Genomic DNA, 27,777 nt, shown 5'->3' on the forward strand with positions numbered 1-27,777 from the left:
ACAAGTGTTTCTGAATCCTATTTTCTTCATCAAGGAAAACAAAAATCGACAGCACAGGACAGGCCCTTTGGCCCACAGAGTTGTTCTTTTCTGCATTGGGGAGGGGCGGGGGGGAGGTGAGGTGGTGGCATGGTTGCCGTAGCAGTTTGCACAGTGCCTTTACAGCACCAGCGATTGGGACCAGGGTTCGAATCATCAACAGATCATTGCTACGGTTTCCTGTAACTTGGAACCTGCTTTGGGATGCTTAAACTCATTCAAATGTTTGTAATATGCTCTAATTCTAAATATTGTTTACCTATTTTATCAGCCTAAAATACAGGGAAGCTGCAGATTAAACATGAGCAATGTGATGAGATGGAGAAAACAAGTTGATATTTATTTTCTGTTAACATTTCTGGTGCAATCTGATTTAAAGACAGAGACTTTTTTTTTAATGAAAAATATCTTTCTCAAAACTGATATTATTGAAAAACATGAAGTCATGGCCAAATGAGAAATGATTGTTATCTGGGGACCCTTCTCCAGCTGAACTAAAGTCAATAATTTCCTAAAGTGTAATCAAATGATAATCCAGGTTCAGACAGAGATTAAGTGCTATTTGACTGAATGTATCCATTTCCATTGATTTCCATTGTAAGTAACCTCTCACTGCACCTCATGAATCAAACTATTAATACTTGAAATTTTGCCCTGAGCAAATAAATGTATTTTAATTATATTGTGGAGTGTTGCTGCAATTTTTAAAAATAAATGAGCAGAGATTTGCTGTTGATGGCCCTTAATGCCTACCTAGTTATGTGCAGAGAGCCCCTCTTGCTGTCTCGCCCCAGTGCACCTTCAAAGTCCAGCTGTGGGGTTCATTTGGGAGCTGGTCTGTGACAGAAACGACTTTTGAAACATCCAAGTGAGGCCAAAGTCTGCTGTCAAGCTGGAAATGAGCTCTATAAGGAGAGGGCAGATGAGTGCAACTAACCAGTACTTCATGAAATCGCCACTGCCCATGCTGCAAACCTCCTGTGATTCTGTGAAATCATGGATTAAATTAAAAAAAAAGGGTTTTTTTTGTCAGTAACCAATCTTTTCTGTTGCTTTCTAAACCTATAATCCCTTTGAAATCAGTGGGATCACACATCCTATCTAAGGTCTAATATGTGGATCTGAGAAATATTTTGAAAGGGTTATGCTCAGCAAGATTGGCTGTTCACACCTGTCAGATATGAGCACCTTTTACGCAGCCTCTTCAAGGCAGGTATATTGCGCTTTATTGCGCCACGCCATTCTGTGTAAAAGGTACGAACATGGAATGGGGGGGGGGGTCATTGTAGTCCCACCTTTACTTTAAGATGGCAGCGGAGATAGTCACAGCACCGAATTGCATTATGCCAGCGTTGGTTCAGTGTTTAAAAAAAAAATAAGCAAAGCTGCCTTAAAGATAGGTCTATTTTATGGCAGTATTGCAGGATCTCTGTGTAAAAAGGGCTATGGTTTCAGTGACTACATATTGCTGGGACATTCTTTAGTTGAAGTATTCCAGTCAACAATCAGTGACTGATTAACTACCACCCGAGTCACTTGGCTGAGCTTTAGTAAAGCTAACCTTGTCCTTGCCCCCTGCCCCACCCTTCGTTGAGTAGAATAAAGTAATGTAAAGTTACATTGAATAACTTGTATTGGGATCTCCAAAGTGTTCAATATCAAACCCTGCAGGTCGATAGGATTATCCAAGTGGTCAAAAAATGCCAGGGGGTTGGGGGCGGGGGTGGTCAATTGAACTTTTAGGTTGAAAGAATTGTAGAGCCTGACATCCCCACTCCTGGCTGGGAGCCCAGAATCTCTGCTCCTTCCAGGCCTCCCCCCCCCACCCCTCCCTTCTGGGCCCCGAGGCTTCACCTACTCAGCCTAGTGGTTAATTTACCACTGTCAACAATGATGATTTTCTTCCTCCAATGAGCTACTAAAGCTCATTATGATACTGTGGCAGAGTAGATAGAAATATTTTTGGGAGATAAATTGGGAAAGGTTAGAGTAGGTTACATACAAACACTTTAAAACAGATCTTATTTGAAATACTGTAGACTTCATGTCCACAGTGACTTTACAGAAACTTTGAATAATGCCTATGGAGACTTCACAAGTAGATGTTAATTGGACATGTTGTGGAATAAATGGACTATTGTCTTTGAAAGTAACATAGGAGACATAGTGGCTTCTCACACCTTTTTGCAAGAGCTTTGAAGAGTGCTTAGAGAGGTCACTGATGGGTTCTTGTTTACCTATAAGCAACAAATGGAAGAGCAAGGTGGTGCCCTATTGTCTACAGAAGACTTGCTCTTGTAAGAGGATCATGTGGTTTTGCAAGCAGAGAGAGTCAAACAGACTGTCTCAGTCTCAGAGTGTGCGCGTGCACGCGTGAGAGAGAGAGACAGAGACAGAGACAGCAGTGTCAAGCAGCAGAAGTTGCTGGAACTGAAACAAGCTCCAGTTTGGAAGATGGCCTAGTCAGCTCTTGTGGTTCATGCAAGAGGAGAGGACTGGCTGTCTAATGTTTCACTTGGAATAAGAGAAACAAAAAGGAACTCTATGATGACCTGAAAGAAAGAGGTTATCATCTGGAGAACCCTGATGGGGCAAGTTTCATCAGCAAGACATTGAGGTGACTAATGGTGGTACCTCAGTTGTGGAAATCCTGGAACAACACGTCTCTCCCTGAAAACCATTTACCTTTCAAGCACCAAAGCCTAGTGAACTTTATACATGTTAAATTCTGTGCACAGCATAAGAATTGCCTGCAACCAGTGAACTTGGAGAAAAGAGAAGTGAGTTTGGACTGAGAACCAAAGAACTTTTCTGAACTTCGTCACACATTATATATATGTGTGCTTAGAATTAGAAGGGGGTTAAGTAAGTTAGTAATAGATAAGTTAAAGTGTGATTCTGTTTTCATGTTAAAGGATAATTAAAAGCAACTTTTGTTTAAGTAACCATTTGTCTTGGTGCTGTGTTTTGGGGTCCTTTGGGCTCATAACGATACTGATGTAATAAACAAAAGTGACAAGGCAAAACATTATTTTTGAATTTCATTTCAGCACAGAAATGGCCAATAGATATTCTTTATGTTGCTGAGAACTGCACCATTTTTAGATAAGAAATTGGGGTCCAGGAAGCAATCTGGAATCTTTTTATAGCAATAAAATAATTCAGGAGGAATAAGTTACTACTTTGCAACATTTTGCATAGATTATTTGGTAACAGTAAAAACAATGAAGGTATTTAACAATATCCTCTGGGTTAAATTTATCTGAGAGATTCAGCAGGGGGTTCACATTTCACTGACCCATCCATGAAACCAAAAGGTCTGAGAATTGTCTGGCTTTGGAATTGTGCAACTCAAAATACCCAGGATAGGGTGGTGAGATGGGCTGGCAAGATGAAACTTGAGTCTTCCCAATCCTAAACTCAAACTTGACACTTGGTTGAGTTCTAGTGGTTCTCAACCTTTTTCTTTCCACCCACCAACCATTTTAAGTATTCCCTATGCCATAGGTGCTCTGTGCACCTATTTTAATCACTATTTTAAGCATACATAATTGATTCATTATGTGTACGGTCATAACTCCAAAGGTAATGGGCCAATGACAATTTTTCTCAAGCAAAATATTTCAGTAACAATTGGCTCCAGAGCAGTGATTCTCATCCTTACCTTCCCAATCACATACTACCTTAAGCAATCCCTTACAATCACATAACACCAATGGCATAGGTGTCAGAAATAAAACACTCACAGAATGGGAGGTGTACACAGTCATCTTTCCTCCAAAAGTAAGTTTACGTGCTTCCTCTACCAACAGAGCAGCAGCCGCTACTCCCTGGATACACGTCGGCCATCCGCGAGTCACTGGGTCCATCATTTTGGAAAGGAAAGCCACTGGGTGTCGCTGACCGCCTTTTTCCTGTGTTAAAACTCCCACAGCTGTTCCTTGGTTATGAGTGACAAATAGCTGGAAGGGCTGTTTTAAAGAGGGCAGAGTGAGTACTGGGGCTCGTGTTAGGCGATGTTTCAAGTCCTCGAACCATCCCTCCTCCTCCTGGGTCCATTTCAATGGATAGTCATTTTCATTTGTCAGTTTATCATACATAAACTTCACCAAAGCTGAGTAGTCCTCTATCCATAACCTACAGTATCCTAAGAGTCCCAGGAATTGTCTTATTTCCTTCTTATTACGGGGTAAAGGCATTCTAGTGATTCCCGCAATTCGTTCAGGGGTAATCCGTTTCTGTCCTTTACTTATCTGGTGTCCCAGATATATCACAGTTTTCTCAACAAACTGTAACTTGTTCCTGGACACCCGTAGACCCTTTTTCCCCAGATAATTCAAGAGTCTAATGGTCTCTCCCCTCATTTCTTGTTCCTTGGGTCCTGATAATAGTAAATCATCCACATACTGCATTAGTTGGGAATCATCAGATTGTGGATAGTCCATCAGGATTTGTTCTAGCATTTGTCCAAACAGGTTTGGAGATTCAGTGAACCCTTGGGGCAATACAGTCCACCGAAACTGTCTCCGTCTACCTGTCCATGGATTTTCCCATTCAAACGCAAACATATCTCTACTTTCCTCTTCTAATGGACACGTCCAGAAGGCATCCTTCAAGTCGATAACACTAAACCACTCATGGTCTGGGGGAATCCGACTCATAATAGTATAGGGATTAGGCACCACTGGGTGGCGGGTCTGAACAATAGCATTCAAACTTCTTAGATCCTGAACTAGGCGATAGGATCCATCTGACTTTTTTACTGGGAGTATAGGGGTGTTATAAGGTGACATGCATTCTTCTAATAGTCCGTCTCGTATTAAAGTCTCAATTACCGGCTGTAGCCCTTTTCTCCCTTCCAAAGAAATAGGATACTGACGTTTCCTTACCGGCTGATGACCTGGTATTAATGTGACATGTAAAGGTGGGATGTCCAGACCTCCTCGATTTCCCTCCTTATACCAGACTCTCTCGTCAATCTGCCGTTCATCCTCTTCCTTTAAAGCGCAGAGGTGGACTCGCACTTCTCCGTCCACAGGGAGAGCACCCAAACCTAGGAGAGCCTGTAAGTCCCTTCCTAGGAGGTTAAATCCAGCCGAAGGTAATAACAAGAGGTCTTGTACCCCTTCTCTTTCTTCCAGTTTCACTGTTACTTGGGGAATTATTGATACCATTCTGGGAGCCCCTTCTATCCCAGAAATTGTCAAATTACTTTTTATAGGCTCAGTTCCGATTGGCACAGTTATTACACTACTTCGTTCTGCTCCTGTGTCCACCATAAACACCACCTCTTCTCCCTTGGGACCAATTTTTAGTTTTACCAGGGGTTCCCTCTTATATTTGGTCCCTAACATTTGGAACCCCTGACACCCCTAATCTTCTTCCATAAGTTCGAGGGCACGCAATTCCCTCTTGTATCGGGGGCATTCCCTCTTAAAGTGTCCTTCCTCATTGCAGTAATAGCACTTAATGAACCTCCGGGGTCTTCCCTCTCTTGGATATCTTGGATTGTTTAGAGGAAGGTTTTGTTTTCTTTCCCCTCAGGATTCAGCATTCATCTGTCGGATAGTCTGTACCATAACCTTTGTCGCCTTCTTTTGATCTTCTTCTTCTCTCTGCACATATACTTTTTGTGCCTTTTTTAACAGTTCACTTAGGGGTTTTTCACTCCAGTCCTCCTCCTTTTCTAGTTTCTTTCTAATGTCTTGCCATGATTTGGAAACAAATTCAATTCGAATAAGCTTTTCACCCATTGGTGTACTAGGGTCCACACCAGCATACTGTTGGACATTCTTTCTCACCCTCTCCAAAAAATCAGTAGGGGACTCGTCTTTCCCCTGGTGGTTCCCAAATGCCTTGGTAAAATTGTGACCCTTTGGCACAGCCTCCCGTATCCCTTTAATTGTCCACTCTCTATATTGTCTCATACTTGCCAATCCCTCGGGTGTTCGTTTGTCCCACCTGGGTTCATTTAAGGGATATTTTTGTTCATGGGGTCTAGGGTCCCCAGGTTGTTCATATTCCCACATGAGGAGGGCAGCCCGTCGAATCATCTGCCTCTCCTGGGGTGAAAATAATGTTCCCATTATTGCCTGCATCTCTTCCCACGTATATGTGTTTGGTCCCAAGAATTGGTCAAGCTGTTCAGCCAGTCCTAAAGGATCTTCCAATAACTTTTTCATTTCTTTCTTAAATCCCCGCACCTCTGTACTAGTTAGGGGAACATTCACATATCCCGTTCCCCCTCCCGGTCCTCCCATAGGAACTTCTCTCAGGGGATTTAGGTTTATTGAAAACTTTGATGGTCCTGGACCAGTCTGGGATCTTGTCCAGGGTCGGTTTACCGGTGGAAGTTTAGGGTCCGACTCCCTTAATTCATCCTTTTTTTCCCGGCCCCCTTCGGGGCAATCAGATTCATCACCTTTCCCCTCCGGTAATAAGCTTTCCTCGGGCGCAGTAGGCACCGGGGGAATATAAGGAGGGGGAAGGTTGTCCAGAGGTTCCCATTTCTTTTCTCCTGCTACCCTCAATTTAAAACATTCTGTTAAGGATCCTGGCCAGGGAACCCAACAAAATGCATATGCTGACTCTTCTTGATTCACCTTTGGTCTCGAATTTACATATATGTTTAATGCTTGTCTAACCCAATCCTCATCAGATCCAAATTTCGGCCACCAGACCGAGGAACCTTTAATAGGTTGTTTTGACCAAAGGAGACAATATTGGACCATCTTTTTCTTGTTTTTGTCCCGATATCTTTTACTATCCCAATTTTCAAACATTCTCCCCAAAGGGCTGTCAAGGGGTACTCCCAGGAATTGTCCTGAATTTTCAGACGAGCCCTTAGATTTTGATCCTCCCATTTTCCCACCTAGATCTGTTTATCGTTGCTGAGGACCCTCTCGTTCTGGACCCTACTCCCTTCTTCTCAGACGCCTCGTCGGAGGTGCTGTCCCTCCTTCGGTTACCGCTGAGGTTTTCCTGGGGTTGACCCCTCTCTTCTCGGCACTTCGTCGGAGGTGCTGTCCCTCCTTCGGTTACCGCCGAGGTTTCCCTGGGGTCTATCCTAGAGTCCCGCGACAGGGTCCTCACACCACGACAAAAGATCTATACTTAATCTATTCCGTTAGGTTTTTATCCAAACAGGTGTATCCCGTTACACCTGTTACCCAATCCCCACACCACAATCGTAAGTCGTCACTTACCGGTGTCTTCCCGGGGATTGAACCGTCACCCTTCTCCTCTCCGTCTTGTCGTGTCACCCTGTCCAGATACCACTCGCTCAAGCCGCCCGAAGCGACGAGCAAGGGACTAGGAGCCGCTGAACTCAGCGGGGTGCACCGCCTCCGATGTCCCTCTTCTCGCCTCCCCTCACGGCCGGAGTGTAGATCCCGGACGAGCCCCCATTTGTCAGAAATAAAACTTCTCACACATGAGTCTCTTTAAAACTGATGACACGACAAGCTTTATTTACAAGTCTGCAGAGTTGGACTCAACTGGTTTCTCACCAGTTAAGCCCCGATACATACAGTGCATTGATTTTTATACCCTTATTATTTGCCCTTCCCCTTCTTATTAATACTGTTTTAATTGGTTAGTATTACAAAAACATTCTAAGTATAACTGCATTATTAATTATTACGTTCGTTACGTACGCTGTGAACTCTACATTCACTAAATTCTGTTTCTCACACTTCTTATCAATCCTTTGTCTCCTGCATGTCTCTCACTATGACCATGAAAAGATAGGTTTAAAAAAACATATTCAGCAGATCCTTCTGTCCTTGACTGCTAGTAAACTCTCTGTCCGTTCTGGCTTCCCTGTTTATGATTAATCATCACATTTTAACTTAAGTCTTTTTAACCTAAATTCTCTATATAACAATAGGGATTACTTAAAGCGGTATGTAATTGGGAAAAAGGTTGAGAGCCACTGACCTAGATGAAAACAAGAAGAAACTCTTTTTGCCATACTATGATAAAATTGGTACATTTTAAGACCACAAGGATCTACTTGTAGAATTGAGAGGCAGAAAAACTGATGTCTTCAACTTAAGATAGTGCATGTTGAATGTTGCTTTGTACACTGTTGCATTCAGATTGATGCTCATTGTTGCCCCATTATTGGTTTTCCATTCAGATGCATTCAGATTAAGGAGTGATGGTGGACCATGAAACTGACATGCATTCATTTAAATGCATTTAACTGGAGGAAGATTTTAAAGAGGAACTGCAAAGTCTGCATATTGTTGTAAATCTGAAAAGAAAAACTTATCCAGTATGGTTGCTACAATTTTATTTTTGTTTTGTTGCAGAGTCATTGAGGGAGAACTTGAAAGTCTACACTAATGGCTGCCACAGATGATGTGTTCATTCCACTTGAGTGTTTACTTCCTGCTGGTACTTTTATATTTATTCTTGAAAATATACCGTAAGCACAGTTTGTCATTAATTTGACTTTTGTACATGGATGCACCATTTAACTCCTTATGGATTTCTGCCTGCAGAAAAGAATATGGGCTCTTAATATTGCATAGAATCTGTATGGATGTGCACACATTGTTAACTACAATGAAAACAGAATTACTTCAAACTGTCTATTCTTCAGCTTTCTTTCCAATTTCTTCAATAGATTTCTTCCCATTGATTCCATTTTGATGAATGGTTGCCAATGGACAGGAAATGAGAGTTGTTGAAGACAAATTAAAAGTAAATATTCACATTGCCAAAGCATCAACTGGTCAAACTTGTGTGACTTAAATTGGCCAGCCTAAATATTAACAATATCATCCTTAATTACAACTCTGTTTGTTACAAATTAATTAAACCAGGGTTCAATAATTTGTGGATCTCACGAGGAATAAAAAGCAAGGGCTTATGTATACTTGCGGTGGCCTGCCGCAGCGACGATTGAGGTGGCGCTCTGGGCGGTGAGTGCAACGAAAGTCCAGCAGCCTGCGCAGCGGCACTGGCCCCGACAAGAGAATGGCGGGTGAATGGCAAGGGCAGCTTAAATGCCAGCGACCCCAAAATTGTGCTGGCCTTGCTGCACAGCCAACAGACAGGGACAGCACGCGGGGAAGAAGGGCATTGTTATGCAGGAAAGAGAATCCCACTTTTGTTATGCATATTGTGACGTCAGCCAATGGGGGTCACGGCAGGAACAGTGCAAGTATAAAAGTCGGGTCTGAGTCCTAATAATACTCTGAGGTTAACCTGACTGCACTATGTGTGTATTTATTCATTTGAGTAGCACGTGGCTGCATACAATCGATTATTCCATTGTAGTTATCACTGTTTATCTGTCAAAATTGCATTTTTTGGACTATCTACAGATATACACATTGCATCATAAACATTAAGATGGACACTTGGCCCATGAAGTGTATTCACTGAGAGTTGTGGAGGAATGTTGGAGTCTGCCTTGTCCCTTTCTTGATGTTGTTAAGAGCTAACAACTCTTAATTTTGTTTGGGACTAAAGGGACTTTGTTAGCACTAACAAAGAAACAGCAATGGAAAATACACCAGACAATGGTAAATTCAAAATAATTGTTTTTATTAAACTATTAATAACATAACATTTCTTACTTAACTCTAAACTTAATTATAAATTATAAAGTCCCAACCTCTGAAAAGTTGATTTTAAAACTTCAGCGTCATTTTAGTCTTGCTTGAAGGTCTTAAATTTTCAGTTCAGAAATAATTATAAAGTGCTTTTAAATGTCATATTTTCAGGCCTCTTTAAACTCACATTTCTTTCGATGAGTTGTCCTTGAGAGATATTCTTAAAACAGAAGTGACCATCTTCTGGGCACACAAGTATCTCCTGAGAATAGGATAAATTGAGACCTGTTTTTCCAGGACTCTTTTGAATGAAGACTTTGAAATCAGTTTTTCAAACAATGAAACTGTCCTTTATCTTAAAGAGACAGTCAGAAGTAGGCTTCTCTTTTGAAACCTACTTAATCTGTGCCCCCCCCCCCCCCGCCTTTTCTTAGGAGTTACACATAACAGCACCTATTCTGCGACTATATCAACCTTGTCTTCCACAAAGTTCCAACTCCTGTGTATGTCACACAGGGTCTTGACTTCTGTAAAATGATCCAAGAATGTCTGAATTTAATAATGTATTTCTCCAAATCATGTGACATTAAATCATCAACAAGGTCAGTCCCAATTCTTGGAAATCACATGAACATGTATTGGAATCCTTAAGTTTTAGTTTCATTTCTTCAAAACTTCCAGTTTTTTCCAATACCATTCCATATCCATAGCAACCTCTGACCTCCTCTGTTCCAAAAGGCTTGTGTTTTTTACGACACTGAGAAGTCTAATAACCATAAGCCAGATGGCTCCCCCAGCACTTTTGCTTTACTTGAATATTTCAATTTTTAATAAAGCAAACACTTCTTTGTTCTTGAGTTAATTCAAGTCCACTTCACTACCATTAGCTCCGTCTTCCTAGATGCTGCGACTCCACAAGATGACCTCACTTCTGAATATATTGTATAGGTTTGTGTAACCCTGTAATCAATCCACAACAAACCTAAGACATATAAGAAATATACCTTAATATTAACCTAAATATTAATATTAACACATCCATTACAATGTAAAGTTTTATTATATTAAATTAAATTTAAGAGTAGCAGATAAAGAAATGCCTACAGTAATATGTGAACACATCAATTAACTACTGTAATGTTAACAGTTAAACTGTTCACTAGTGTCTAGTTATTTTGATAGAAAATGAATTTTTTATGGCACAGGGGTTTTCTGGTCTAAACACATTTTTCTTGCAGTGTAACCAGTTGAAAACTGTCCAGGTTAATATTGTTTGGCCTGCGACTATATTTTTTCTGTATGTGGCCACACCAAAAGAGTTTGGCCATCCATGATGTAGATGCTTTGGAGAGGGTGCAGAAGATATTAATCAGGATGTTGCCTGGATTGGAGAACAAGGTTGACAAAGCTAGGGCTTTTCTCTTTGGAGTAACGAAAGACAAGAGGTGACTAAAAAAGATATATAAGATTATGAAGTACTTAGATAGGGTGAACAGCCAGCAGCTTTTCCCTGGGGCGATAAAAGCAAAGTAAGTGAAGAAAAGTTTAAGGAAGGTGTCAGAGGTAAGTTTTTTTTTTGAGGATGGTAGGTGCCTGGTAATTTTATTAAATTGAGTCATTTAACAAGCAATAACTTGACCAGACCAGATTGAAAAATTGCTTTTCAATTTGATTGACAGAACAGGGAATTCTTATTCAATTTATGGCAATTCCTTATGTAAAGCCGGATAATCCCCACAAGACTCCATTTTAATTCCAGTGCCAGAGTAAAGGGACACTTATTGGTGGCCTGTGATCATTGATGTGCTGGAGGGATCAGTGCTGAATCCTCTGTTGTTGGTTTCTATATTAATTCTTTGGATGACAATGCAGTTAATATGATTAGTGAATTTGCAGATGACACCAAAATTAAAAGAGCAGTGGAAAGTGAGGAACAATATGTAAGTTTACAACAGTATCTAGATCAGAAGGGAAGATAGGCTAAGGCATGGCAAGTATAGTTTAATTACTACAAAAGTGAGGTGTTGTAAGTCAAACAATGGCAAGACTTGAATGCCAGAGCTCTGCAGGGTGTTTTAGGACAGTGAGACCCAGGAGTACAGGAGCATAATTTCCTGAAAGAGGTGCTTCAGGTAGACAGAGTGGTGAAGAGGTGTTTTGGCTTCATTACATGGTTATAAAGTACAAAAGTTGAGATCCCATAGTACAGTTTTGCAAGTTGTTGGTCAGTCCACAGTTGTTGTGTTTTCTCGTTCACCACATAGGAAGGATATTGATATGTTGGAAGTGGTGCTGAGGAGATTCATCATGAGTTACAGGGATAGGCTGGAAGTGCATTACAGTCTTTCTCCTTGGGTAGACAATTCTGGAACAAGAGGACATAGATTTAATGTAAGAAATTTTAGAGGGACATGAGGAGTAACTTTTTTTACAGAAAGTAGACTATAACTGAAATAAGCTGACAGGGGAGGCTATAGAAACAAGAACAATCATATTGCTCAAAATGCATTTGAGCAGATTTATGGTAGGAGGAGCTTAGAAGTTTTTGCAGGCAAATGGTAAAAACAGAGAAATGTGGAGAACTCTACAGATCTCACAGTGCCCATATATAGCTGACAATTCAGGCCTGAGCCCTTCCTCGAAGTATGAGTAAAAAGTAGGCAGGTGCCTGACTTAAAAGGCTGCATAGAAGGAAAGAATGTCCATTGGGAGAAGTTCAAACCAACTGACAAACAGTGTTAATTAGATATGGATAGGAATACAGGAGATAGGAAAGGTGAGAATGGATTGGGGAGATGTTGTTTTTGGCTCTGTGAAAGGAGACTGAGGAAAAAGGGAAGAGTGAGACAGAACTAGAGGAAAGGAGACTTGGGGAAAGATGGGGAGGGGGGCAGGACAGGCTAACGGAAACCGGAGAAGTGACAGAGGTTTGTGTTGGGGAACACTTTGGGTCGAGTGATCATAATAATATTAATTTTAGGTTAATAATGGAGAATGATAGGGCTGGGTCTAAGGTTGAGATTGTTGACTGGAATAAGGCACATTTTGAAGAGATGCAAAAGGAATTAAAGTTGTGGATTGGGATAATTTATTTTCAGGGAAGGATGTAGCAGATAAATGGAGTATTTTCAAAGGGGAAATTTGAAACTACAGAGTTGGTGTGTCCTTGTGAAGATTAAAGGAAAGGTTAGAAAATATAGGAATCTTGGTTTTCAAAGGATATTGGGAAGTTGGTTCGGAGGAAGAGGGATATGTCCAACTGGTATAGTCAGCATGGAATAGATGAGATGTTTGAGGAATATAAGGAGGGTTCAAACAAAAATCAAACAAGAAATTAGAAAGGCTAAAAGGAGATATGAGGCTGCTTTGCTAGGTAAAAATAAATCCAAAGGGTTTCTCCAGGTACATTAAAAGTTGAAGAATAGTGAGGGATAAAATTGGGCCCCTGGAGGATCAGAGGGGTAGGCTTCGTGACAATTCAGAAGAGATGGGGGAAATGTTAAATAATTTTTTTTCTTCAGTATTCACTAAGGAAAGGAATATTGAGCAAGGTGAAGTAAGGAAATCTGGTAGTGAGGACATGAATAATATATAGATTAATGAGGAGGTGGTTTTGGTTATTTTAAAATGAATCAAGGTGGATTAATCTCTGGGTCCTGACAAGATATTCCATAGGACCCTGAGAGAGGTTAGTGTACAAATAGTGGGGGCTCTGATAGAAATATTTAAAATGTCACTGGCCACGGGGGCGGTGCTGGAGAATTGGAGAGTAGCTTATGTTGTTGTTGTTAAAAAAAGGATCCAAATGTAAACATGGTAATTACAAGACTGTGAGTCTGATGGCAGTGGTGGGTAAATTAATGGAATGTGTTCTTAGATGTGGTTTATACAATTATTTGGGAATACATGGATTGATTAGGAGTAGTCAACATGGTTTTGTATGTGGTAATCATGTTTAACAAATCTTGTAGAGTTTTTTGAGGAGGTTACTAAAAAGGCTGTGGATGTTGTAACATGTTGTAAGGTCTTTGACGAGGTTCTGTTTAAGAAGTTGGTTAGAAAGGTTCAAACATTGGTGAGGCCAAATTTGAAATATTGTGTGCAGTTTTGTTTGTTGAATTTTAGCAAGTATATAAACAAAATAGAGGGAGTACAAAGGAGATTTACAAGAATGTTGCTTGGGTTTCAGGATTTGAGTTACAAGGAAAGGTTAAGCAGGTTGGGACTTTATTCCCTGGTGCATAGAAGATTGCGGGGTGATTTAATTTGATAGAGGTCTTTAAAATTATGAGGGGGACAGATAGTCAATGTGGACAGGCATTTTCCATTGAGAGTGGGGGAGATTCAAACAAGAGGACATGGATTGAGATTCAAAGGGAAACAGGGGGAATTTCTTCAATCAGAAGGTAGTGGGAGTGTGGAATGACCTTCCGGCCAAAGTGGTAGATATGGGTTTGATTTTAATATTTAAGGAAAAGTTGGATAGGTATATGGATGTGAGAGGGATGGAGGGTTATGGGGCTAGGTGGGAGAAGTGTTCGGCATGGACTAGAAGGGCCGAACTGGGCTGTTTCTGTGCTGTAATTGTTATATTAATACCATCTGGTTGGAGGGTGCCCAGATGGAATATGAGGTGTTGTTCCTCCAATTTGCAATTGGTCTCAGTGTGGTAGTGTATGAGACCATGGACAGACATATTGGCATGAGAATGGGGCAGGGAATTGAAATGGATGGCCACTGAGAGATCCACGCTACTATAGCAGACAGAGCTGAGATGCTCAATGAAGCAATCTCCTGGACTGCGTCTAGTTTCTCTGATGTAGAGGAGACCACAATGGGAGCACCGGATGCAGTAGATGACCCCTGCAGATTCACAAGTGAAGTTTTGCTTCACTTGGAAGGGCTGTTTGATGGCCCGAAAGATGGTGAGAGAGGTGGTGTGGGCACAAGTGGACCACAAAGGTAGGTGCCTATGGGGTAATTAGTGGGAAGGGAGGAATGAGGAAGGGAGTTACAGAGGGAGTGGTCTCTAAAAGGTGGAGAAAGGCAGATGCTTCTCGTGGTGGGATCATGCAGTAGGTGGCAGAGGTCGGAGGTCGTGTGAGGAGATGACTGAAAGTGAATAGTTCAGAGTGCATAAGACAATGGTTTGATATGTTTTGGTGGGGTACTGTTGGAGAGGTAAGTAATAGGGAGTGTCTGAGAGTTGTTGTCTGGCTTCAGATAAAGGTCAGTGCACCAGACTATAATAGTGTAACCCTTGTTTGCAGGTTTAATGGTGAGGTTTGGATTAGTTTGGAGAAAGTAGAAGCAAGGCATTTTGAGAACTGAGATTGGAATGAGTGAGGGGAGTGGTGAAATCAAGGCAGTTAATGTCTCAGTGACAGATGGAACTATAAAGTCCATAGTAGGCAGAAGGCCTGAATAAGATATCCAGGAGGAGGAAGGAGGTTAAAGTGGGAGAAGGGGGCTGTAGTGGGGGTGGAGAATCCATAAATCAATTTTATTGAAATCTGATTGTACAAGTACAACCTGACAAAACAGCGTTCTCTGGTCCTTGGTGCAAAAACATGCAGACACACAACCAGATATAACTCACATTCAAACAAACAAATAATACATATGCAAGACCAGTATTATATCTATAAAAATAAATAAGTATTGTTTTGTACTAATGAAAGTCTTGGATAGTGTGAGCAGTTTCTTTAGTCATTCAGCATTCTCACTGCTTGTGGGAAGAAGCTGTTCCTCAGTCTAGTGATGATGGCCATGATACTCTTGTATCTCTTCCTCGACGGGAGCAGCTGAAAGATGTTGAAGGGGTCCTCAATGATATTGCGTGTCCTCTCAGACAATGATCCCAGAAGATCACGTCGATGAGGATGAAGGAGACTAGTGATTCTCTTTTATTGTCCCTGTGGATTGACTTCAGATCCATTTCTCTGCAGCAACCATACCACACTGTGGGGCAGCTGATCAGGATGCTCTCGATAGAGCTCCTATGGAACATTGACATAATGGTGGCTAGTAGCCTTGCCCATTTCAGTCTTCTCAGAAAGTGCAATCACTGTTGCACCTTCCTGACAAATGGGGAGATGTTGAGTGTCCATGGTAGGTCACTAGTTAAATGAACTCCAAGGAATTTGATACTCTTCACTTTCTCTACTACAGAGTTATTGATGTGTAGTGGATGGTTGTCGTTCCCCTCCTGAAGCCAATGATCATCTCCTTCATCTGGTACATTTTGACACTCAGGTTGTTACTCTTTCACCATGCGTCTTGAGATTTTCCACCTCTTCTCTGTAGTGTAACTCATCATTATCGCTGATGAGACCATCTACTGCTGTGTCATTTGCAAACTTGATGACACTGTTGGAGCTGGATCTGGCGATTCAGTCATGGGTTAGAAGCGTGAACAGGAGCAGCTGACCACACAGCCCTGCAATGCGCCAGTGCTCAGTGCGCCAGTGCTCAATGTGACAGTGTTCGATATTCTGCCTCCGATCTGGACAGACTGGTCTTTCTGTTAGGAAGTCCACAATCCAATTGCAGAGAGGGGTGTTGAGTCCCAGCAGGGACAGCTTCTCCACCAATCTCTGAGGAATGATCATATTAAATGCCAAACTGAAATTAATGAACAGCAGCCTAGCACATGAGGTGTTGTTCTCCAGGTGGGCCAGGACAGATTGAAGTTTGCTTTGCCAACAGTCTTTATGCCGGAGTTAGCAGGACAGATACGTGATCCAAGTAACCAAGGTGGGGGAGAGTGCAGCCTTGAATGCACCAGGGACATTGGTGTACACTTGTACTAAGGTGTTTCTCTCATCTGGTGGCGAAGTTCACATGATGTTGCAACTGTGGATTGAAGTCTCCAGCAAGAATCATGGCACCATCAGGGTGGGAAGTCTGGGCTTCGCAGATGGCACCATAAAGCTCCTTTATGGCTTCATCCTCATTTGCTGAAGGCAGAATGTAGACTCTGGCAATTACTGTGGCCGAAAATTCTCTGGGCGGGTACAAGACTGGACTGCTTTCCCCACTTCTGCCTTCTCCAGCAGCGCTTCCGATGGCCTCCCACACATCTCCCACAATCCGCTCTGTAGTTTGGAGCAGTCTGTGTTCCCTGATTCAGTCGGTTTAAATCGCACAGAATTTTAATGATCCTATCCGCTAATTTGAAAGTCCGGTTCGTGTTTTGTATTTTGACGAGAGCTTCCAGATCGTAGATACAAAGTAATGGGTTGGGGATTTCATTGTTGTGAGAAGCCGAAGTGGCCACTGCAACCTTGTGTGCCACTGTCTTGGGGGAAAAAAATCCAAATTGTATTCTGGTTGTTGAAGTGGGCACAGAAATGGAGCCAACGGAAGAGTTCAACATCGTAGTGTAGGCAAACTCGTTGAGATATGGCAAAGATGAGTCTTCCATTGAGACCAGAGCATTCTATCTCCAAGAGGGGAAGGTCATTGTGACAGGTAAAGACCTGAGAGTGGTTAGGAGAAACGAGACTAGCCTGAAAGGATAACTTAGTGAGCATGGATGAGTTGGACTGAAGGGTCTGTCGCATTATATATGACTCTCTCACTGATGGTTGCACCTACTTAATTGATAGGAACTGAACTGCAGTAATTCCCTGTTCATTGGAAGAAGTAGATTTGCCCACTCGATTATCAGAAATTAATTGTAGTTCTGAAGATGAGCTGAAAGAAGGGATAAATGCAGCAAACATTCATATGCTTCTGAAGCCATTGTAAAAAGATTTTTCCCCAGACTTTACTCCGATCTACATTTGTGATGACTACATTGGCGTTGCCTCATGCACCTGTGATAACCTCATCCACTTTGCTGCTGACTTCCACCCTGACCTCAAATTTACTTTCCCCATTTCCCTTTCTCTCTGTCTCCATCTTGGGAGACAAATTCTCAATAGACATTATCTACAAAGTCACCACTCACACAGTTACCTTGACGACAGCTCTTCACACCATGTAAGGATTCCATTCCATTCTTGCAATTCATATGTCTCTATCACATCTGCTCCCAGGACACAGTGTAATGTGGAAATATTTTGAGAATTTGTTAATATTTTGGGGGGATTTTGGTAAGCTGTAGAGTAGGTTACGTACATACACACATTTTAAAACAGATCTTATTTGAAAGACTAAAGAATTTACAAGATCTCTGGAGAATGTTGTGCACATTCACAAGAGGGTGATAATTGAACTGACGTCATAAAATGAATGAACTGGAGCCAAGATAGCTACAAGTACTTTTCTGCAGGGTGCTTACAGGAAGGTCACACCTGGGTTTTGTTTATCTAACAACAGCTTGAGCAGAAGAAAGAACTCCTGTTGTTTGCTGAAGAAGGTGGGGAGTTTTGCAAGTGAATGAATCACATGTTTTTTGCTGGAAGTTTCAGTTGGAGAAATAGGAGGGGAGAGAAGAGAAGCCCTCTCAACTTGTGTGTGACACTTAAAAGCAGTTGAACAGTGCAAGCCAGGATGAGCTGGTTGAAACTGATGAAAAGTTCCAAAAGCAGTGGGTGGCTGGAAGTGCTACCTGTCTGATGTTTCTCTTGGAATAAGAGGAATGGAACTCTGTGGTAGCTTGAAGAAAGAAGTTACCATCTGGAAAACCCTGATGGGGCAAGTTTCATCAGCAAGACATTGAAGTGACTAATGGTGGTACCTCAGTTGTGGAAATCCTGGAACAACAAATCTCTCTCTGCAAACCCTACAAGAACCTTCCTGAGCGGTAAACATTTATCTTTCAAGCACTAAAGTCTGGTGAACTTTATACATGTTGAATTCTGTGCACAGTATAAGAATTGCCTGCATCTAGAGAACTTGGAAGAAGGAGAAGTGAGATTTAACTGTGAACTGATGAACTTTTCTTAAATTTACACACATATTACATACATGTGTGCTTAGAATTAGAGGGGGTTAATTTGGGTTAGTTAAATATAGAGTTAAGTTAAAGTTTGATTCTATTTTCATGTTTAAAGTTGATTAAAAATAACTTCTGTTTTAAAAACCACTTGTCTTGCTGAATGTCTATTGCTGCTGGGTTTTGGGGTCCTTTGGGCTCGTAACAAAGGTCTTCCATGCAAGGTTGTTTGATATGTCCTGCTCCTTCAGAAAAATGTGAGTTCCCCTCCACCACCATCAACTTGGCCCTCTCTAGCGTATCCTATTTCCCGCACATCAGCCCTGGCCCCCTCCACCCCCAGATGCATCAAGAACAGGATTCCCCTTGTCTTTCCCTACCACCTCACTACTCTCTGCATCCAAACTATCATCCTCCATAATTTCTGCCACCTCCCATGTAATCTCGCCACCAGACACATCTTCCCCTCTCCTTTACTCTCCACCTTCCTCAGGGACCACTCCCTTCACGATTCCCTCATCTTCTCATCCCTTCCCATCAATTGCCTCCCTGGTACCTACCTGTGTCTGCAGGAAATATTACCCTTGTGCCTCCTCCCTCACCACCATTCGGGCCCCCAAAAAACCCTTCCAAGTGAAGCAACACTTCACTTGTGAATCTGCAGTGGTCATCTGCTGCGTTCACAGTTCCCATTGTGGCCTCGACATCTGAGAGACTGGATGCAAACTGGGAGATTATCTAGTTGAGCACCTTTAGTTTGTCAACCCATTAAAATTCCATGCCCCATTTAAATGCTGACTTGGTGGGCTCTCCATGGACTCAAGCACTGCCCAACTTTGACCACCCATAGATTGGAAGAACGAACAACACATCATATTCCGTCTGGGCACTCTTCAACCAGATGGCATTAACATCAACTTCTCCAGTTGTCATTAGCCTCCCTTACCACTACACCCCCCCCCAACCTAGTCTCTCTTGCTCCTTATCCCTATGTCTTCCTTCCTTCAGCTCCCTAGCCTGTAGCCCTTCTCTCTCTGCCTGTCTGTCTCTCTTCCCCCCCCCCCACCTATCCCTCTGTTTCCTCTCCTCTAGCTCTGCTTTGACACAGCTAAACCCTCTCCCTGATCAATCTCAGTTTTTCTTCCCATGCCTCTTCTTCCCTCCTGCTTAACCTTTTTATTGAGGCACCTGCCTGCTTTTTGTTCATGCCTTGATGAAAGGCTCAGGCCCGAAACATTGGTTACATATCTTTGCCTCCTGTGGATGCTGCAGGACTTGTTGAGTTTCTCCACCATTTGTTTATTTTCTGTATTTTTAAACCAGTTTTCCTTAATCTGTGAACAAAGAATGTGATTTCAAACCTGGTGCTGATGTAGTTTACATCAGGGCATAAATAGGAGCATTAATTTTACCTCCAAGCCTTGGAAATAAACTGAGCATTCACTTTAATAGGAAAAAGGAAAAAGTAAATTATCCAGAATTCAAGCCTGGAAAATAGACTGTGAACATTCAATTTATAGTTTACAAAGGAAAAAGTAAATTATCCAGAATTCTGGCTCCTGTTAGATGAATATATGAAAGTTGAGTATCAACTGAAATTGTCATTGATGTTTATGCTGCATCAATAATAGAATTGGACACACTGAAAAGCATCAATATCAAGGTAACAAATTCAAGTTTATTGTCACGTGTTCTAAGCTGCATTGAGAAGCAAGCCTCCCAAGATTTGTTGGTTTCCTTTCAGAAAGCAGTGAAAAGAAATGAAAAATTTGAGTGAAATTTAACAGGGGAATGAAATTCTCACAATCCAAAAATATCTGTAGGTCAGATATCATATAATATAATTTCAGCCATCGTTTTCCATTTGGTGCATTCATGGTGTTGATCAAAATGTTTAATTAGAATAGTAAAAACACAAACATGCTGGAGAAACTCATGCAGTAGGTGAAGATTTCAGACCCGAGCCCTTCTTCAAGGTTTGAGCTAAAAACAGACAAGTGCTTTAATAAAAAGGCTGGATGAGGAGGGAGGAAAGGGCACAGGCCAACAGACTATAGGAGGGCATGATCAGCGGAGGGGTTGGCTCTCTAATGCAGAACTGGAAGAAAGGAGACAGGTAAGAGAGAAAGACAGAGGGGAAAGTCTGGGGAAAGGGATGGGCTAATGGAAATCAGAGATGTCAACTGAACATCTGGTTGGAGGAAGCCCAGACATGCTATGAGGTGCTGCTCCTCCATTTTGCAGGTGGTCTCAGTTGGGCAGTGCACGAGACCATGGGACAGACATGCTGGAATGGGAATGGTGCAGGAAATTGAAATGGGGTGCCACTGGGAGATCCCTGTCACTGCAGCGGACATAGTGAAGGTGCCTAACGAAGGAATCTCCAAGTCTGCATCCAGTCTCTCCAATATAAAGGAGACCAAAACAGAAGTATTGGATGCAGCAGACAACCCCCGCAGATTCACAAATGAAGTGTTGCTTCACTTGGAAGGACAGTCTGGGGCCCTGAATGGTGTTGAGGATGAGTAACCACTCTATTTAATGAGAATGTCATGTGGTTGAGAAATGTTTACTTCACAATAAAAGGGTAAATTAATCTGTACCTTAGTGGCTAAGTTACAGTATTAAATTCAAATAAGGAGAAGCATGGAATTGAAATTAAATCATAGTTTATATTGAAGAATTTCATTCTTTTTGTTCTGTTTTCATCATTCTGGAATTAAAACACTCTTGTTCTCAATCTTTACGATCAATTCTATTTATTTTAAGACTGATACCTTCACCCACAAGTTGAGGAAACATCGTTACTTTTGTTCACTTTAAAAGAAAATTAGAAGAGAAAAATCAGTAGTAATTTAAAATAATTAGTGCATTATACCTAGAATGAATTAGTCAGTTTAAGTACAAAAATAGCACTCTAAAAGATGTTAATTCTTAGTTCTCATAAAATTAATAGAAAGTACAATCGTGTAACATGCCTGGACTCTCTGATTAAATGTCGTGTGCTATCCAGTGCAAAACAAGTCTTGCCATGATGCTCTAAATTGCTGCCTGTAAAATGGTGGTTCTCATAACACTGTCAAAATAGCCAAACTCCTCTGACCTGAGGCATTCATTAAGTTTACATTTAAACAGGATTGTGATAATTTCCATGAAGCCTTGGACTTAGGAAGTGTGTTTAGACTGCAGAACCTTGTAATTAAATGATAAATATTTTTGAGAATTGTATTCAAATAGTTCCTTGGAAAATGTGATATGCTTTCAGGCATTCACAGTCAAAAACAATGGCACTTCTCATTATTTTTCATTTTATGTTTGATTATGTATGTAAACACTATGTAAAACCATATGAAGCTCCAGAAGACATGAGTACATAAGTCTTGCCGTCTGTCAGAAGCTGTTGATATTGATGAAATAGTTAAAATCTTAAAAATTAATCCAGTCATCCAAAATGTAATAATAAGATAATTTCATCATTCGTATTCACAAGCCACATAATCAATGAATATACTTTAACAAATTGTGATTTATCTAGAGTTGGATTCTAAATATCAAAGACGGCTGATTGCTAAAATGCATTTGTATACAAAATTTTCTGACTCTATTTGCATTTTGATTAAGATTTCTTGATCACTTATGATTGATGGCCATAGAGCCTTTTTCTTCTTGGTTGCAATGTATCTGATATTTAAGTAGAAGGGAGGTGAGATTTTTTTTAAATTCAGGGGTATAAATCTTTGGAACCTTGGCATGTCTGCGACAGTTCAATTTTGAGTATTTTCAAGACTGAAATTGATGGGAAGGGAATGAAAGAGAATGGAGATTAAGAGAAGTTGATATGGAACACAGGAAAATAGTCAAAGTAGACTATTTGGTCAGATGATGAGATTATGGCTCCTATAATCCTCTTGTTTGCCGATCTATACTCATAACCTTTGATAACATAACCAAAGATGTGGCTTTAAATACAATGAACAATGTAGTACTCCAAGGTCCAAATACTCATGACCTTTTTGAATGAAAACATTTCTTCTCATCTCCATTTTGTGTGTGACCTTTTTAATTTTAAAATAATGACCTACTATTCTCTCGTACCCTACCATTCCACTAATCAAAAGAAGTGAATCTTCTCTTAACTGCTGTGATCTGAATACATATATCATTAAATAGAGAACAAATATGAGTGCAGAACTCTAGTTTTGTTCTCATCAGCACAGTTGCAGCAAGTTTTCCTTGCTTGAAAGAGATATAGAGCTGTAAATCATAGAAATGGACACTTCAGCTCATTGAGCCTATGCTGACCTTCATCTCTGTCTGCTTACCTACATTAATTCCATTTCCATAAAGTGCCTTACTTATCTATGACCATGTCATATGTTAACGGACATTTTCAACCTCTCATTGCAGCAGTTAGAGGATCCCATGTCCTTCAAAAGGGCATCAGTCATCCTGGTGCCAAAGAATACTAGTGTGAGCTGCCACAATGACTATCGCCCAGTCGCACTAACTTCTACTGTGATGAAATACTTTGAGAAGCTGGTCATGGCCAGAATGAACATATACCTAAGCAAAGATTTGGACCCACTGCAATTCACCTATCATCACAATTGCTCCACAGCAGATGCAATATTACTGGCTTTCCACTCAGCTCTAGATCACCTTAAAAACAGCAGTTCATGCATATGGCTGCTCTTTATCGACTACAGTTCAGCCTTCAATGCCATTATTTCCTCAGTGCTGGTCAAGAAGCTGCAAACTCTAGATCTCTGTACTCCCCTCTGCAACTGATCCTTGTCCTTCTCATCGGAAGACCAAAGTTGGTACGAATTGGAACCAACATCTCTTCCTCACCACTGATTATCCACACAGGTGCACCCCAAGGATGCATGCTTAGCCCACTGTTCTACTCGTTATACACCCACGACTGTGGCCAGGCACAATAAAGTTTATCGATGACACCACAGTTGTCAGCAGATCAGCTCTTTGAGTGGTATTAGATCAACCAACTTATGCTCATTGTTAGCAAAACCAAGGAGGTGATTGTGGACTTCAGGAGGAAGACAGGAGAACATGATACAGTCCTCATCAAGGACTCAATAGTGGAGAGGGTCAAGAACTTCAAATTCTTGGGTGTCAACATCTCTGAGGATCTGTCCTGGAGCCTCCATATTGATGCAATCATGAAGAAGGCTTGCCAGCAGCTATACTTTGTGAGGTGTTTGAGGAGATTCGGTATGTCACTGAAAACTCTTGAAAACAGCTACAGGTATACCGTGGAGAGCATTCTGGCTCGTTCCATCACTGCCTGGTATGGAGGTACCAAATCTCAGGACAAGAATAAACGCCAGAGGGTTGTTAACATGGCCTGTCACATCACAGGCATAAGACTTCACTCCATCAAGGACATCGACATGAGGCGGTGTCTTAAAAAAGCAGCCTCTATCCTCAAAGACCCCTTCACCCAGGCCACACGCTCCTCATTTTGCTACCATCGGGAAGGAGCACACTGGCACAAGGACAGCTTCTTCCCCGCTGCCATCAGATTCCTCAGTGAATCAAAGACACTGCATTACTTTTCGTGTACTACTTTTAAAAAATATATTATTGTTGTAGGATGGTTCATAATATGAATATTTGCTCTGTGACGCTGCTGCAAAACACCGTGACTTGTTCATGACAATAAATTCTGATTCTGAATAAGGGATTAATTAAAGATCTCGACCCAAAATGTCAACCATTCCTTTCCATCCATAGATACACATGTTATGTCCTCGGTTATACCATTGGAGGTCTTAATAAACACTCAGGGAAGTTTGTAAGTTTACAGCACAAACATTTACTACATCTCAGGCTGCTGGTCATGTATGAATACACTGTGGCACTGAGCATGCTCACCACTCAGTGTGATGTGGCTCTTTCAATGTATCACACTGAGCATGCTCACCACTCAAGTGTGATGTGGCTCTTACAGTCTTGCAGTGTTCATGCTCCAGCATAAAATAGGCCCAACTTTCCACTGTATATAACATCCCTCCTTCTTTAAAAAAAATCTAAAAAATAAAAGATTTATTAAGATTTAAATTTCTTAAAAATAAATTCTTACTGCTTCTTTACCTGCACTTGCCATTAAGAATTAAATATTCTAATTATACAATTGCAGTTCTATATTCTTCTCAGCGGAATCGCACTGGTAGTTGGATGTTGCTTCTCCACCTCGTAGACCTTGTTGCATCTGTTTGCTTCGGTGGTGTTAGTCCGGTTGTGAGTGGTGATGTTATTTGCCTCGGTTCTCCTGTTGCTTGCTATTCAGTTATTACACTGTTGTTGGTTGGGGTTTCTACTTGTATTCCTTCGCAAGTTGTTGGATTTTTAGAAGCTGCTGGTGCTTCTGGCGCTTTCCGTGTCAGATCTGGGGTTGGGCGAATGTGGGTCCTGTTTCGTCTCCGGTTCCTGCCAGATTCTGTCTCAATGATGTATGACCTTGGTGTCTCAACCTCTCTAACAATCTTTGCTGGACCCCAGGTTTTTATACCTGGCTCTTGAACATGCACATGCTGCCCTCGGAAGAGTTCTGATCGTGTTTATGCATGTTTATTATAATGTTGATGACTTTCCTCTTGTATGTTAGTCAACTTTCTTCTTGTTTCCTCTTGGTCGTCTGGTGAATGGATTTTGCTTGGCAGGGTTGTCTTGTACTTTCTGCCATTCAGAAGCTCTGCCCGGGATTTCATGTCAGCCCTCAAAGGCGTGGCTCGCACTGACAGAAGGGCGAGGTAGGGATCTTCCTTTGTCTCTCGACACTTTGTGAGATTGCTGAGTTGCTCTGCAGTTTCTTTTTTTTAAACCAAACGTCACAGATACATAGGGTATTGCAGAAATGACCAGCTCTGAAGACAGAGAAAATGTGTTACACGAAGTTTGATTTCAAATCTGGAAGGTCGCAGATTTAATAGTTTACTGTATACTCGTGTAAAAGTTGATCTCATAGAAATATAGAAACATTGAAGATAGGAACAGGAGTAGGTAATTCGACCCTTCGAGCCTGCTCCGCCATTCAACGAGATCATGGCTGATCTTAAAGTTCAGTACTCCGTCCCCGCCTTCTCTCCATAACCTTTAATACCCTTATACTGAAGAAATAGATCTAATTCCCTCTTAAATATATTTAATGAACCTGCCTCTACTGCCCTCTGTGGCAGTGAATTCCACAGATTCACCACCCTCTGGGTAAAGAAATTCCTCCTCATCTCGGTCCTAAATGGTTTGCCTATTATCCTCAAATCATGGCCCCGGGTTCTGGATTTTCCCATCATTGGAAACATCCTATCTGCATCCATTCTGTCCAGTCCTGCCAGAATTTTATATGTCTCTATGAGATCCCCTCTCAATCTTCTAAACTCCAGCGAGTACAATCCCAATTTGCGCAATCTTTCCTCATAAGTCATTCCTGCCATTCCAGGTATCAGCGCCTCTGCACTCCCTCCATTGCAAGAACATCCTTCCTTAGATAAGGTGACCAAAACTGCACACAATACTCCAGATGTGGTCTCACCAAGGCCCTGTACAGCTGCAGTAAGGTATCCTTGTTCCTATACTCAAACCCTCTTGATATGAAGGCCAACATACCATTTGCCTTTTTAACCGCCTGCTGTACCTGCATGCTCGCCTTCAGAGACTGGTGTACAAGTACCCCTAGGTCTCTCTGCACTTCCCCATATAATCTGCCCTCCGGTTTGTATTACCAAAGTGGATAACCTCACATTTATCCACATTGTAGTGTATTTGCCATGTATCTGCCCAGTCCCTCAATTTATCCAAATCACACTGGAGCTTCCTGACCCCCCTCTTCCGTGCACACAACCCCTCCTAGCTTAGTGTCATCTGCAAATTTGGAGATATTACATCCAATCCCCTCATCCAGATCATTAATGTAAATTGTGAACAGCTGGGATCCCAGTACAGATCCCTGTGGCACCCCACTGGTCACCGCCTGCCACTCTGAAAACGAGCCATTTATCCCAACTCTCTGTCTTCTACCTGCCAGCCAGTTCTCAATCCACATCAATACTTTGGCCCCAATCCCATGAGCCTTGATTTTGGAAGCCAGTCATTTATGTGGGACCTTATCGAAGTCCTTTTGGAAGTCCAGGTACACCACATCCACTGGCTCTCCCCCATCTATTTTACCTGTCACCATCTCAAAGAATTCCAATAGATTTGTCAAGCACGATTTACCTTTTGTAAATCCATGTTGACTCCATCCGATCCCTTCTCTGCTAGTCATATGCTCCGCTATTACATCCTTAATAATGGATCAAAAAAATCTGGAATTTTCAATTTATCTCATGTAAAAGTCGACCCTAGTTATTCAACAGGTGACAGATCAACAATTGTAAATGCAGTTACAATGTTACAAAGAGGTAATGAATATTTTCTGTGTTTATTGTGCTTTCTTGAACAATTCATACAAATGTTGGGTTACCAATTTCTTAAGGTCACTATTTTTATATGGTGTGTAATTTGTATGATTATTACCACCATTTATTGTACAACCTGGAGCATATGAAATTACTTCACTATAATTACTATATCCCTCAATGGGTCCTTAACACCATAACTACTGTAAAATTATGTAAGCCTTAACACAACACTTCGTCTGCTTGCCGTTCACAGATTTAAATAGCCACAGGAAGGAACATAGCTAGGCTGAGTCAGTACAAGATATATCACTCCATTATTCCTTATATACAGTAAGTTAGGCCAACATCTTTGATTTTTAGCCCCTCAAAGGTAATAATGGTCAACCCCATACATTTAACATAAAAAAATGATATAGAAAATTCAACTTTAACTCAAGTATAAATGGTAGAAGTTGAAGTATTGTTCCTCAAGCTTCTCTTGGGACTTGTTATAACAATTTTGAAGGTCACTGAACCAGGCATATCAGAGTGGGATGTTGATTTTTAAAGTGGTGGGTAGTAGAGAGCTCTGATGAACCCCTTCAGCCTGAATGCAGGTACTCCACAAAGTAGGCAGCCGATCTGTGTTTGGCTTTTAGGTGTAGAGGAGGTGACATTGTGAACACTGAATGCCGAACATTAAATTAGAAGTGCACATGTCACTGCTTCACCTGGAAGAATTGTTTGTGAGGTGACAAGAAGGAAAATGACAAGTGCTGTTGCGAAGGGAAGTGAAATAACAGGGTCCAGTTGGTAGGTTTGGAGAAGCTGACTTGTGAAGGGAACAGTCCATTGGAGAAAGGGGTGGATGTGTGTGTTGGTGAGGTTT

General features: G+C 41.4%; 1 protein-coding gene across 12 annotated transcripts in view; it reads left to right on the forward strand.

The window, feature by feature from the left end:
• tpk1 (thiamin pyrophosphokinase 1) overlaps positions 1 to 27,777 on the forward strand; it is a 410,665-nt gene that overhangs the window by 48,819 nt on the left and 334,069 nt on the right. For 10 of the 12 annotated variants that reach the window (XM_069912524.1, XM_069912533.1, XM_069912540.1 and 7 more), the window contains one exon: positions 8,355 to 8,439. In XM_069912524.1, the coding sequence (XP_069768625.1) occupies positions 8,388 to 8,439 (52 nt within the window). In that variant the 5' untranslated portion in view covers positions 8,355 to 8,387. Of the gene's footprint in view, positions 1 to 3,851; positions 4,030 to 8,354; positions 8,440 to 27,777 lie in introns of all 12 variants that reach the window. The other 2 variants (XM_069912507.1, XM_069912518.1) reach the window with 1 other exon arrangement.

Source organism: Narcine bancroftii, chromosome 1, assembly GCF_036971445.1.
Source record: "Narcine bancroftii isolate sNarBan1 chromosome 1, sNarBan1.hap1, whole genome shotgun sequence".
NCBI classification, from domain to species: Eukaryota; Metazoa; Chordata; class Chondrichthyes; order Torpediniformes; family Narcinidae; genus Narcine; species Narcine bancroftii.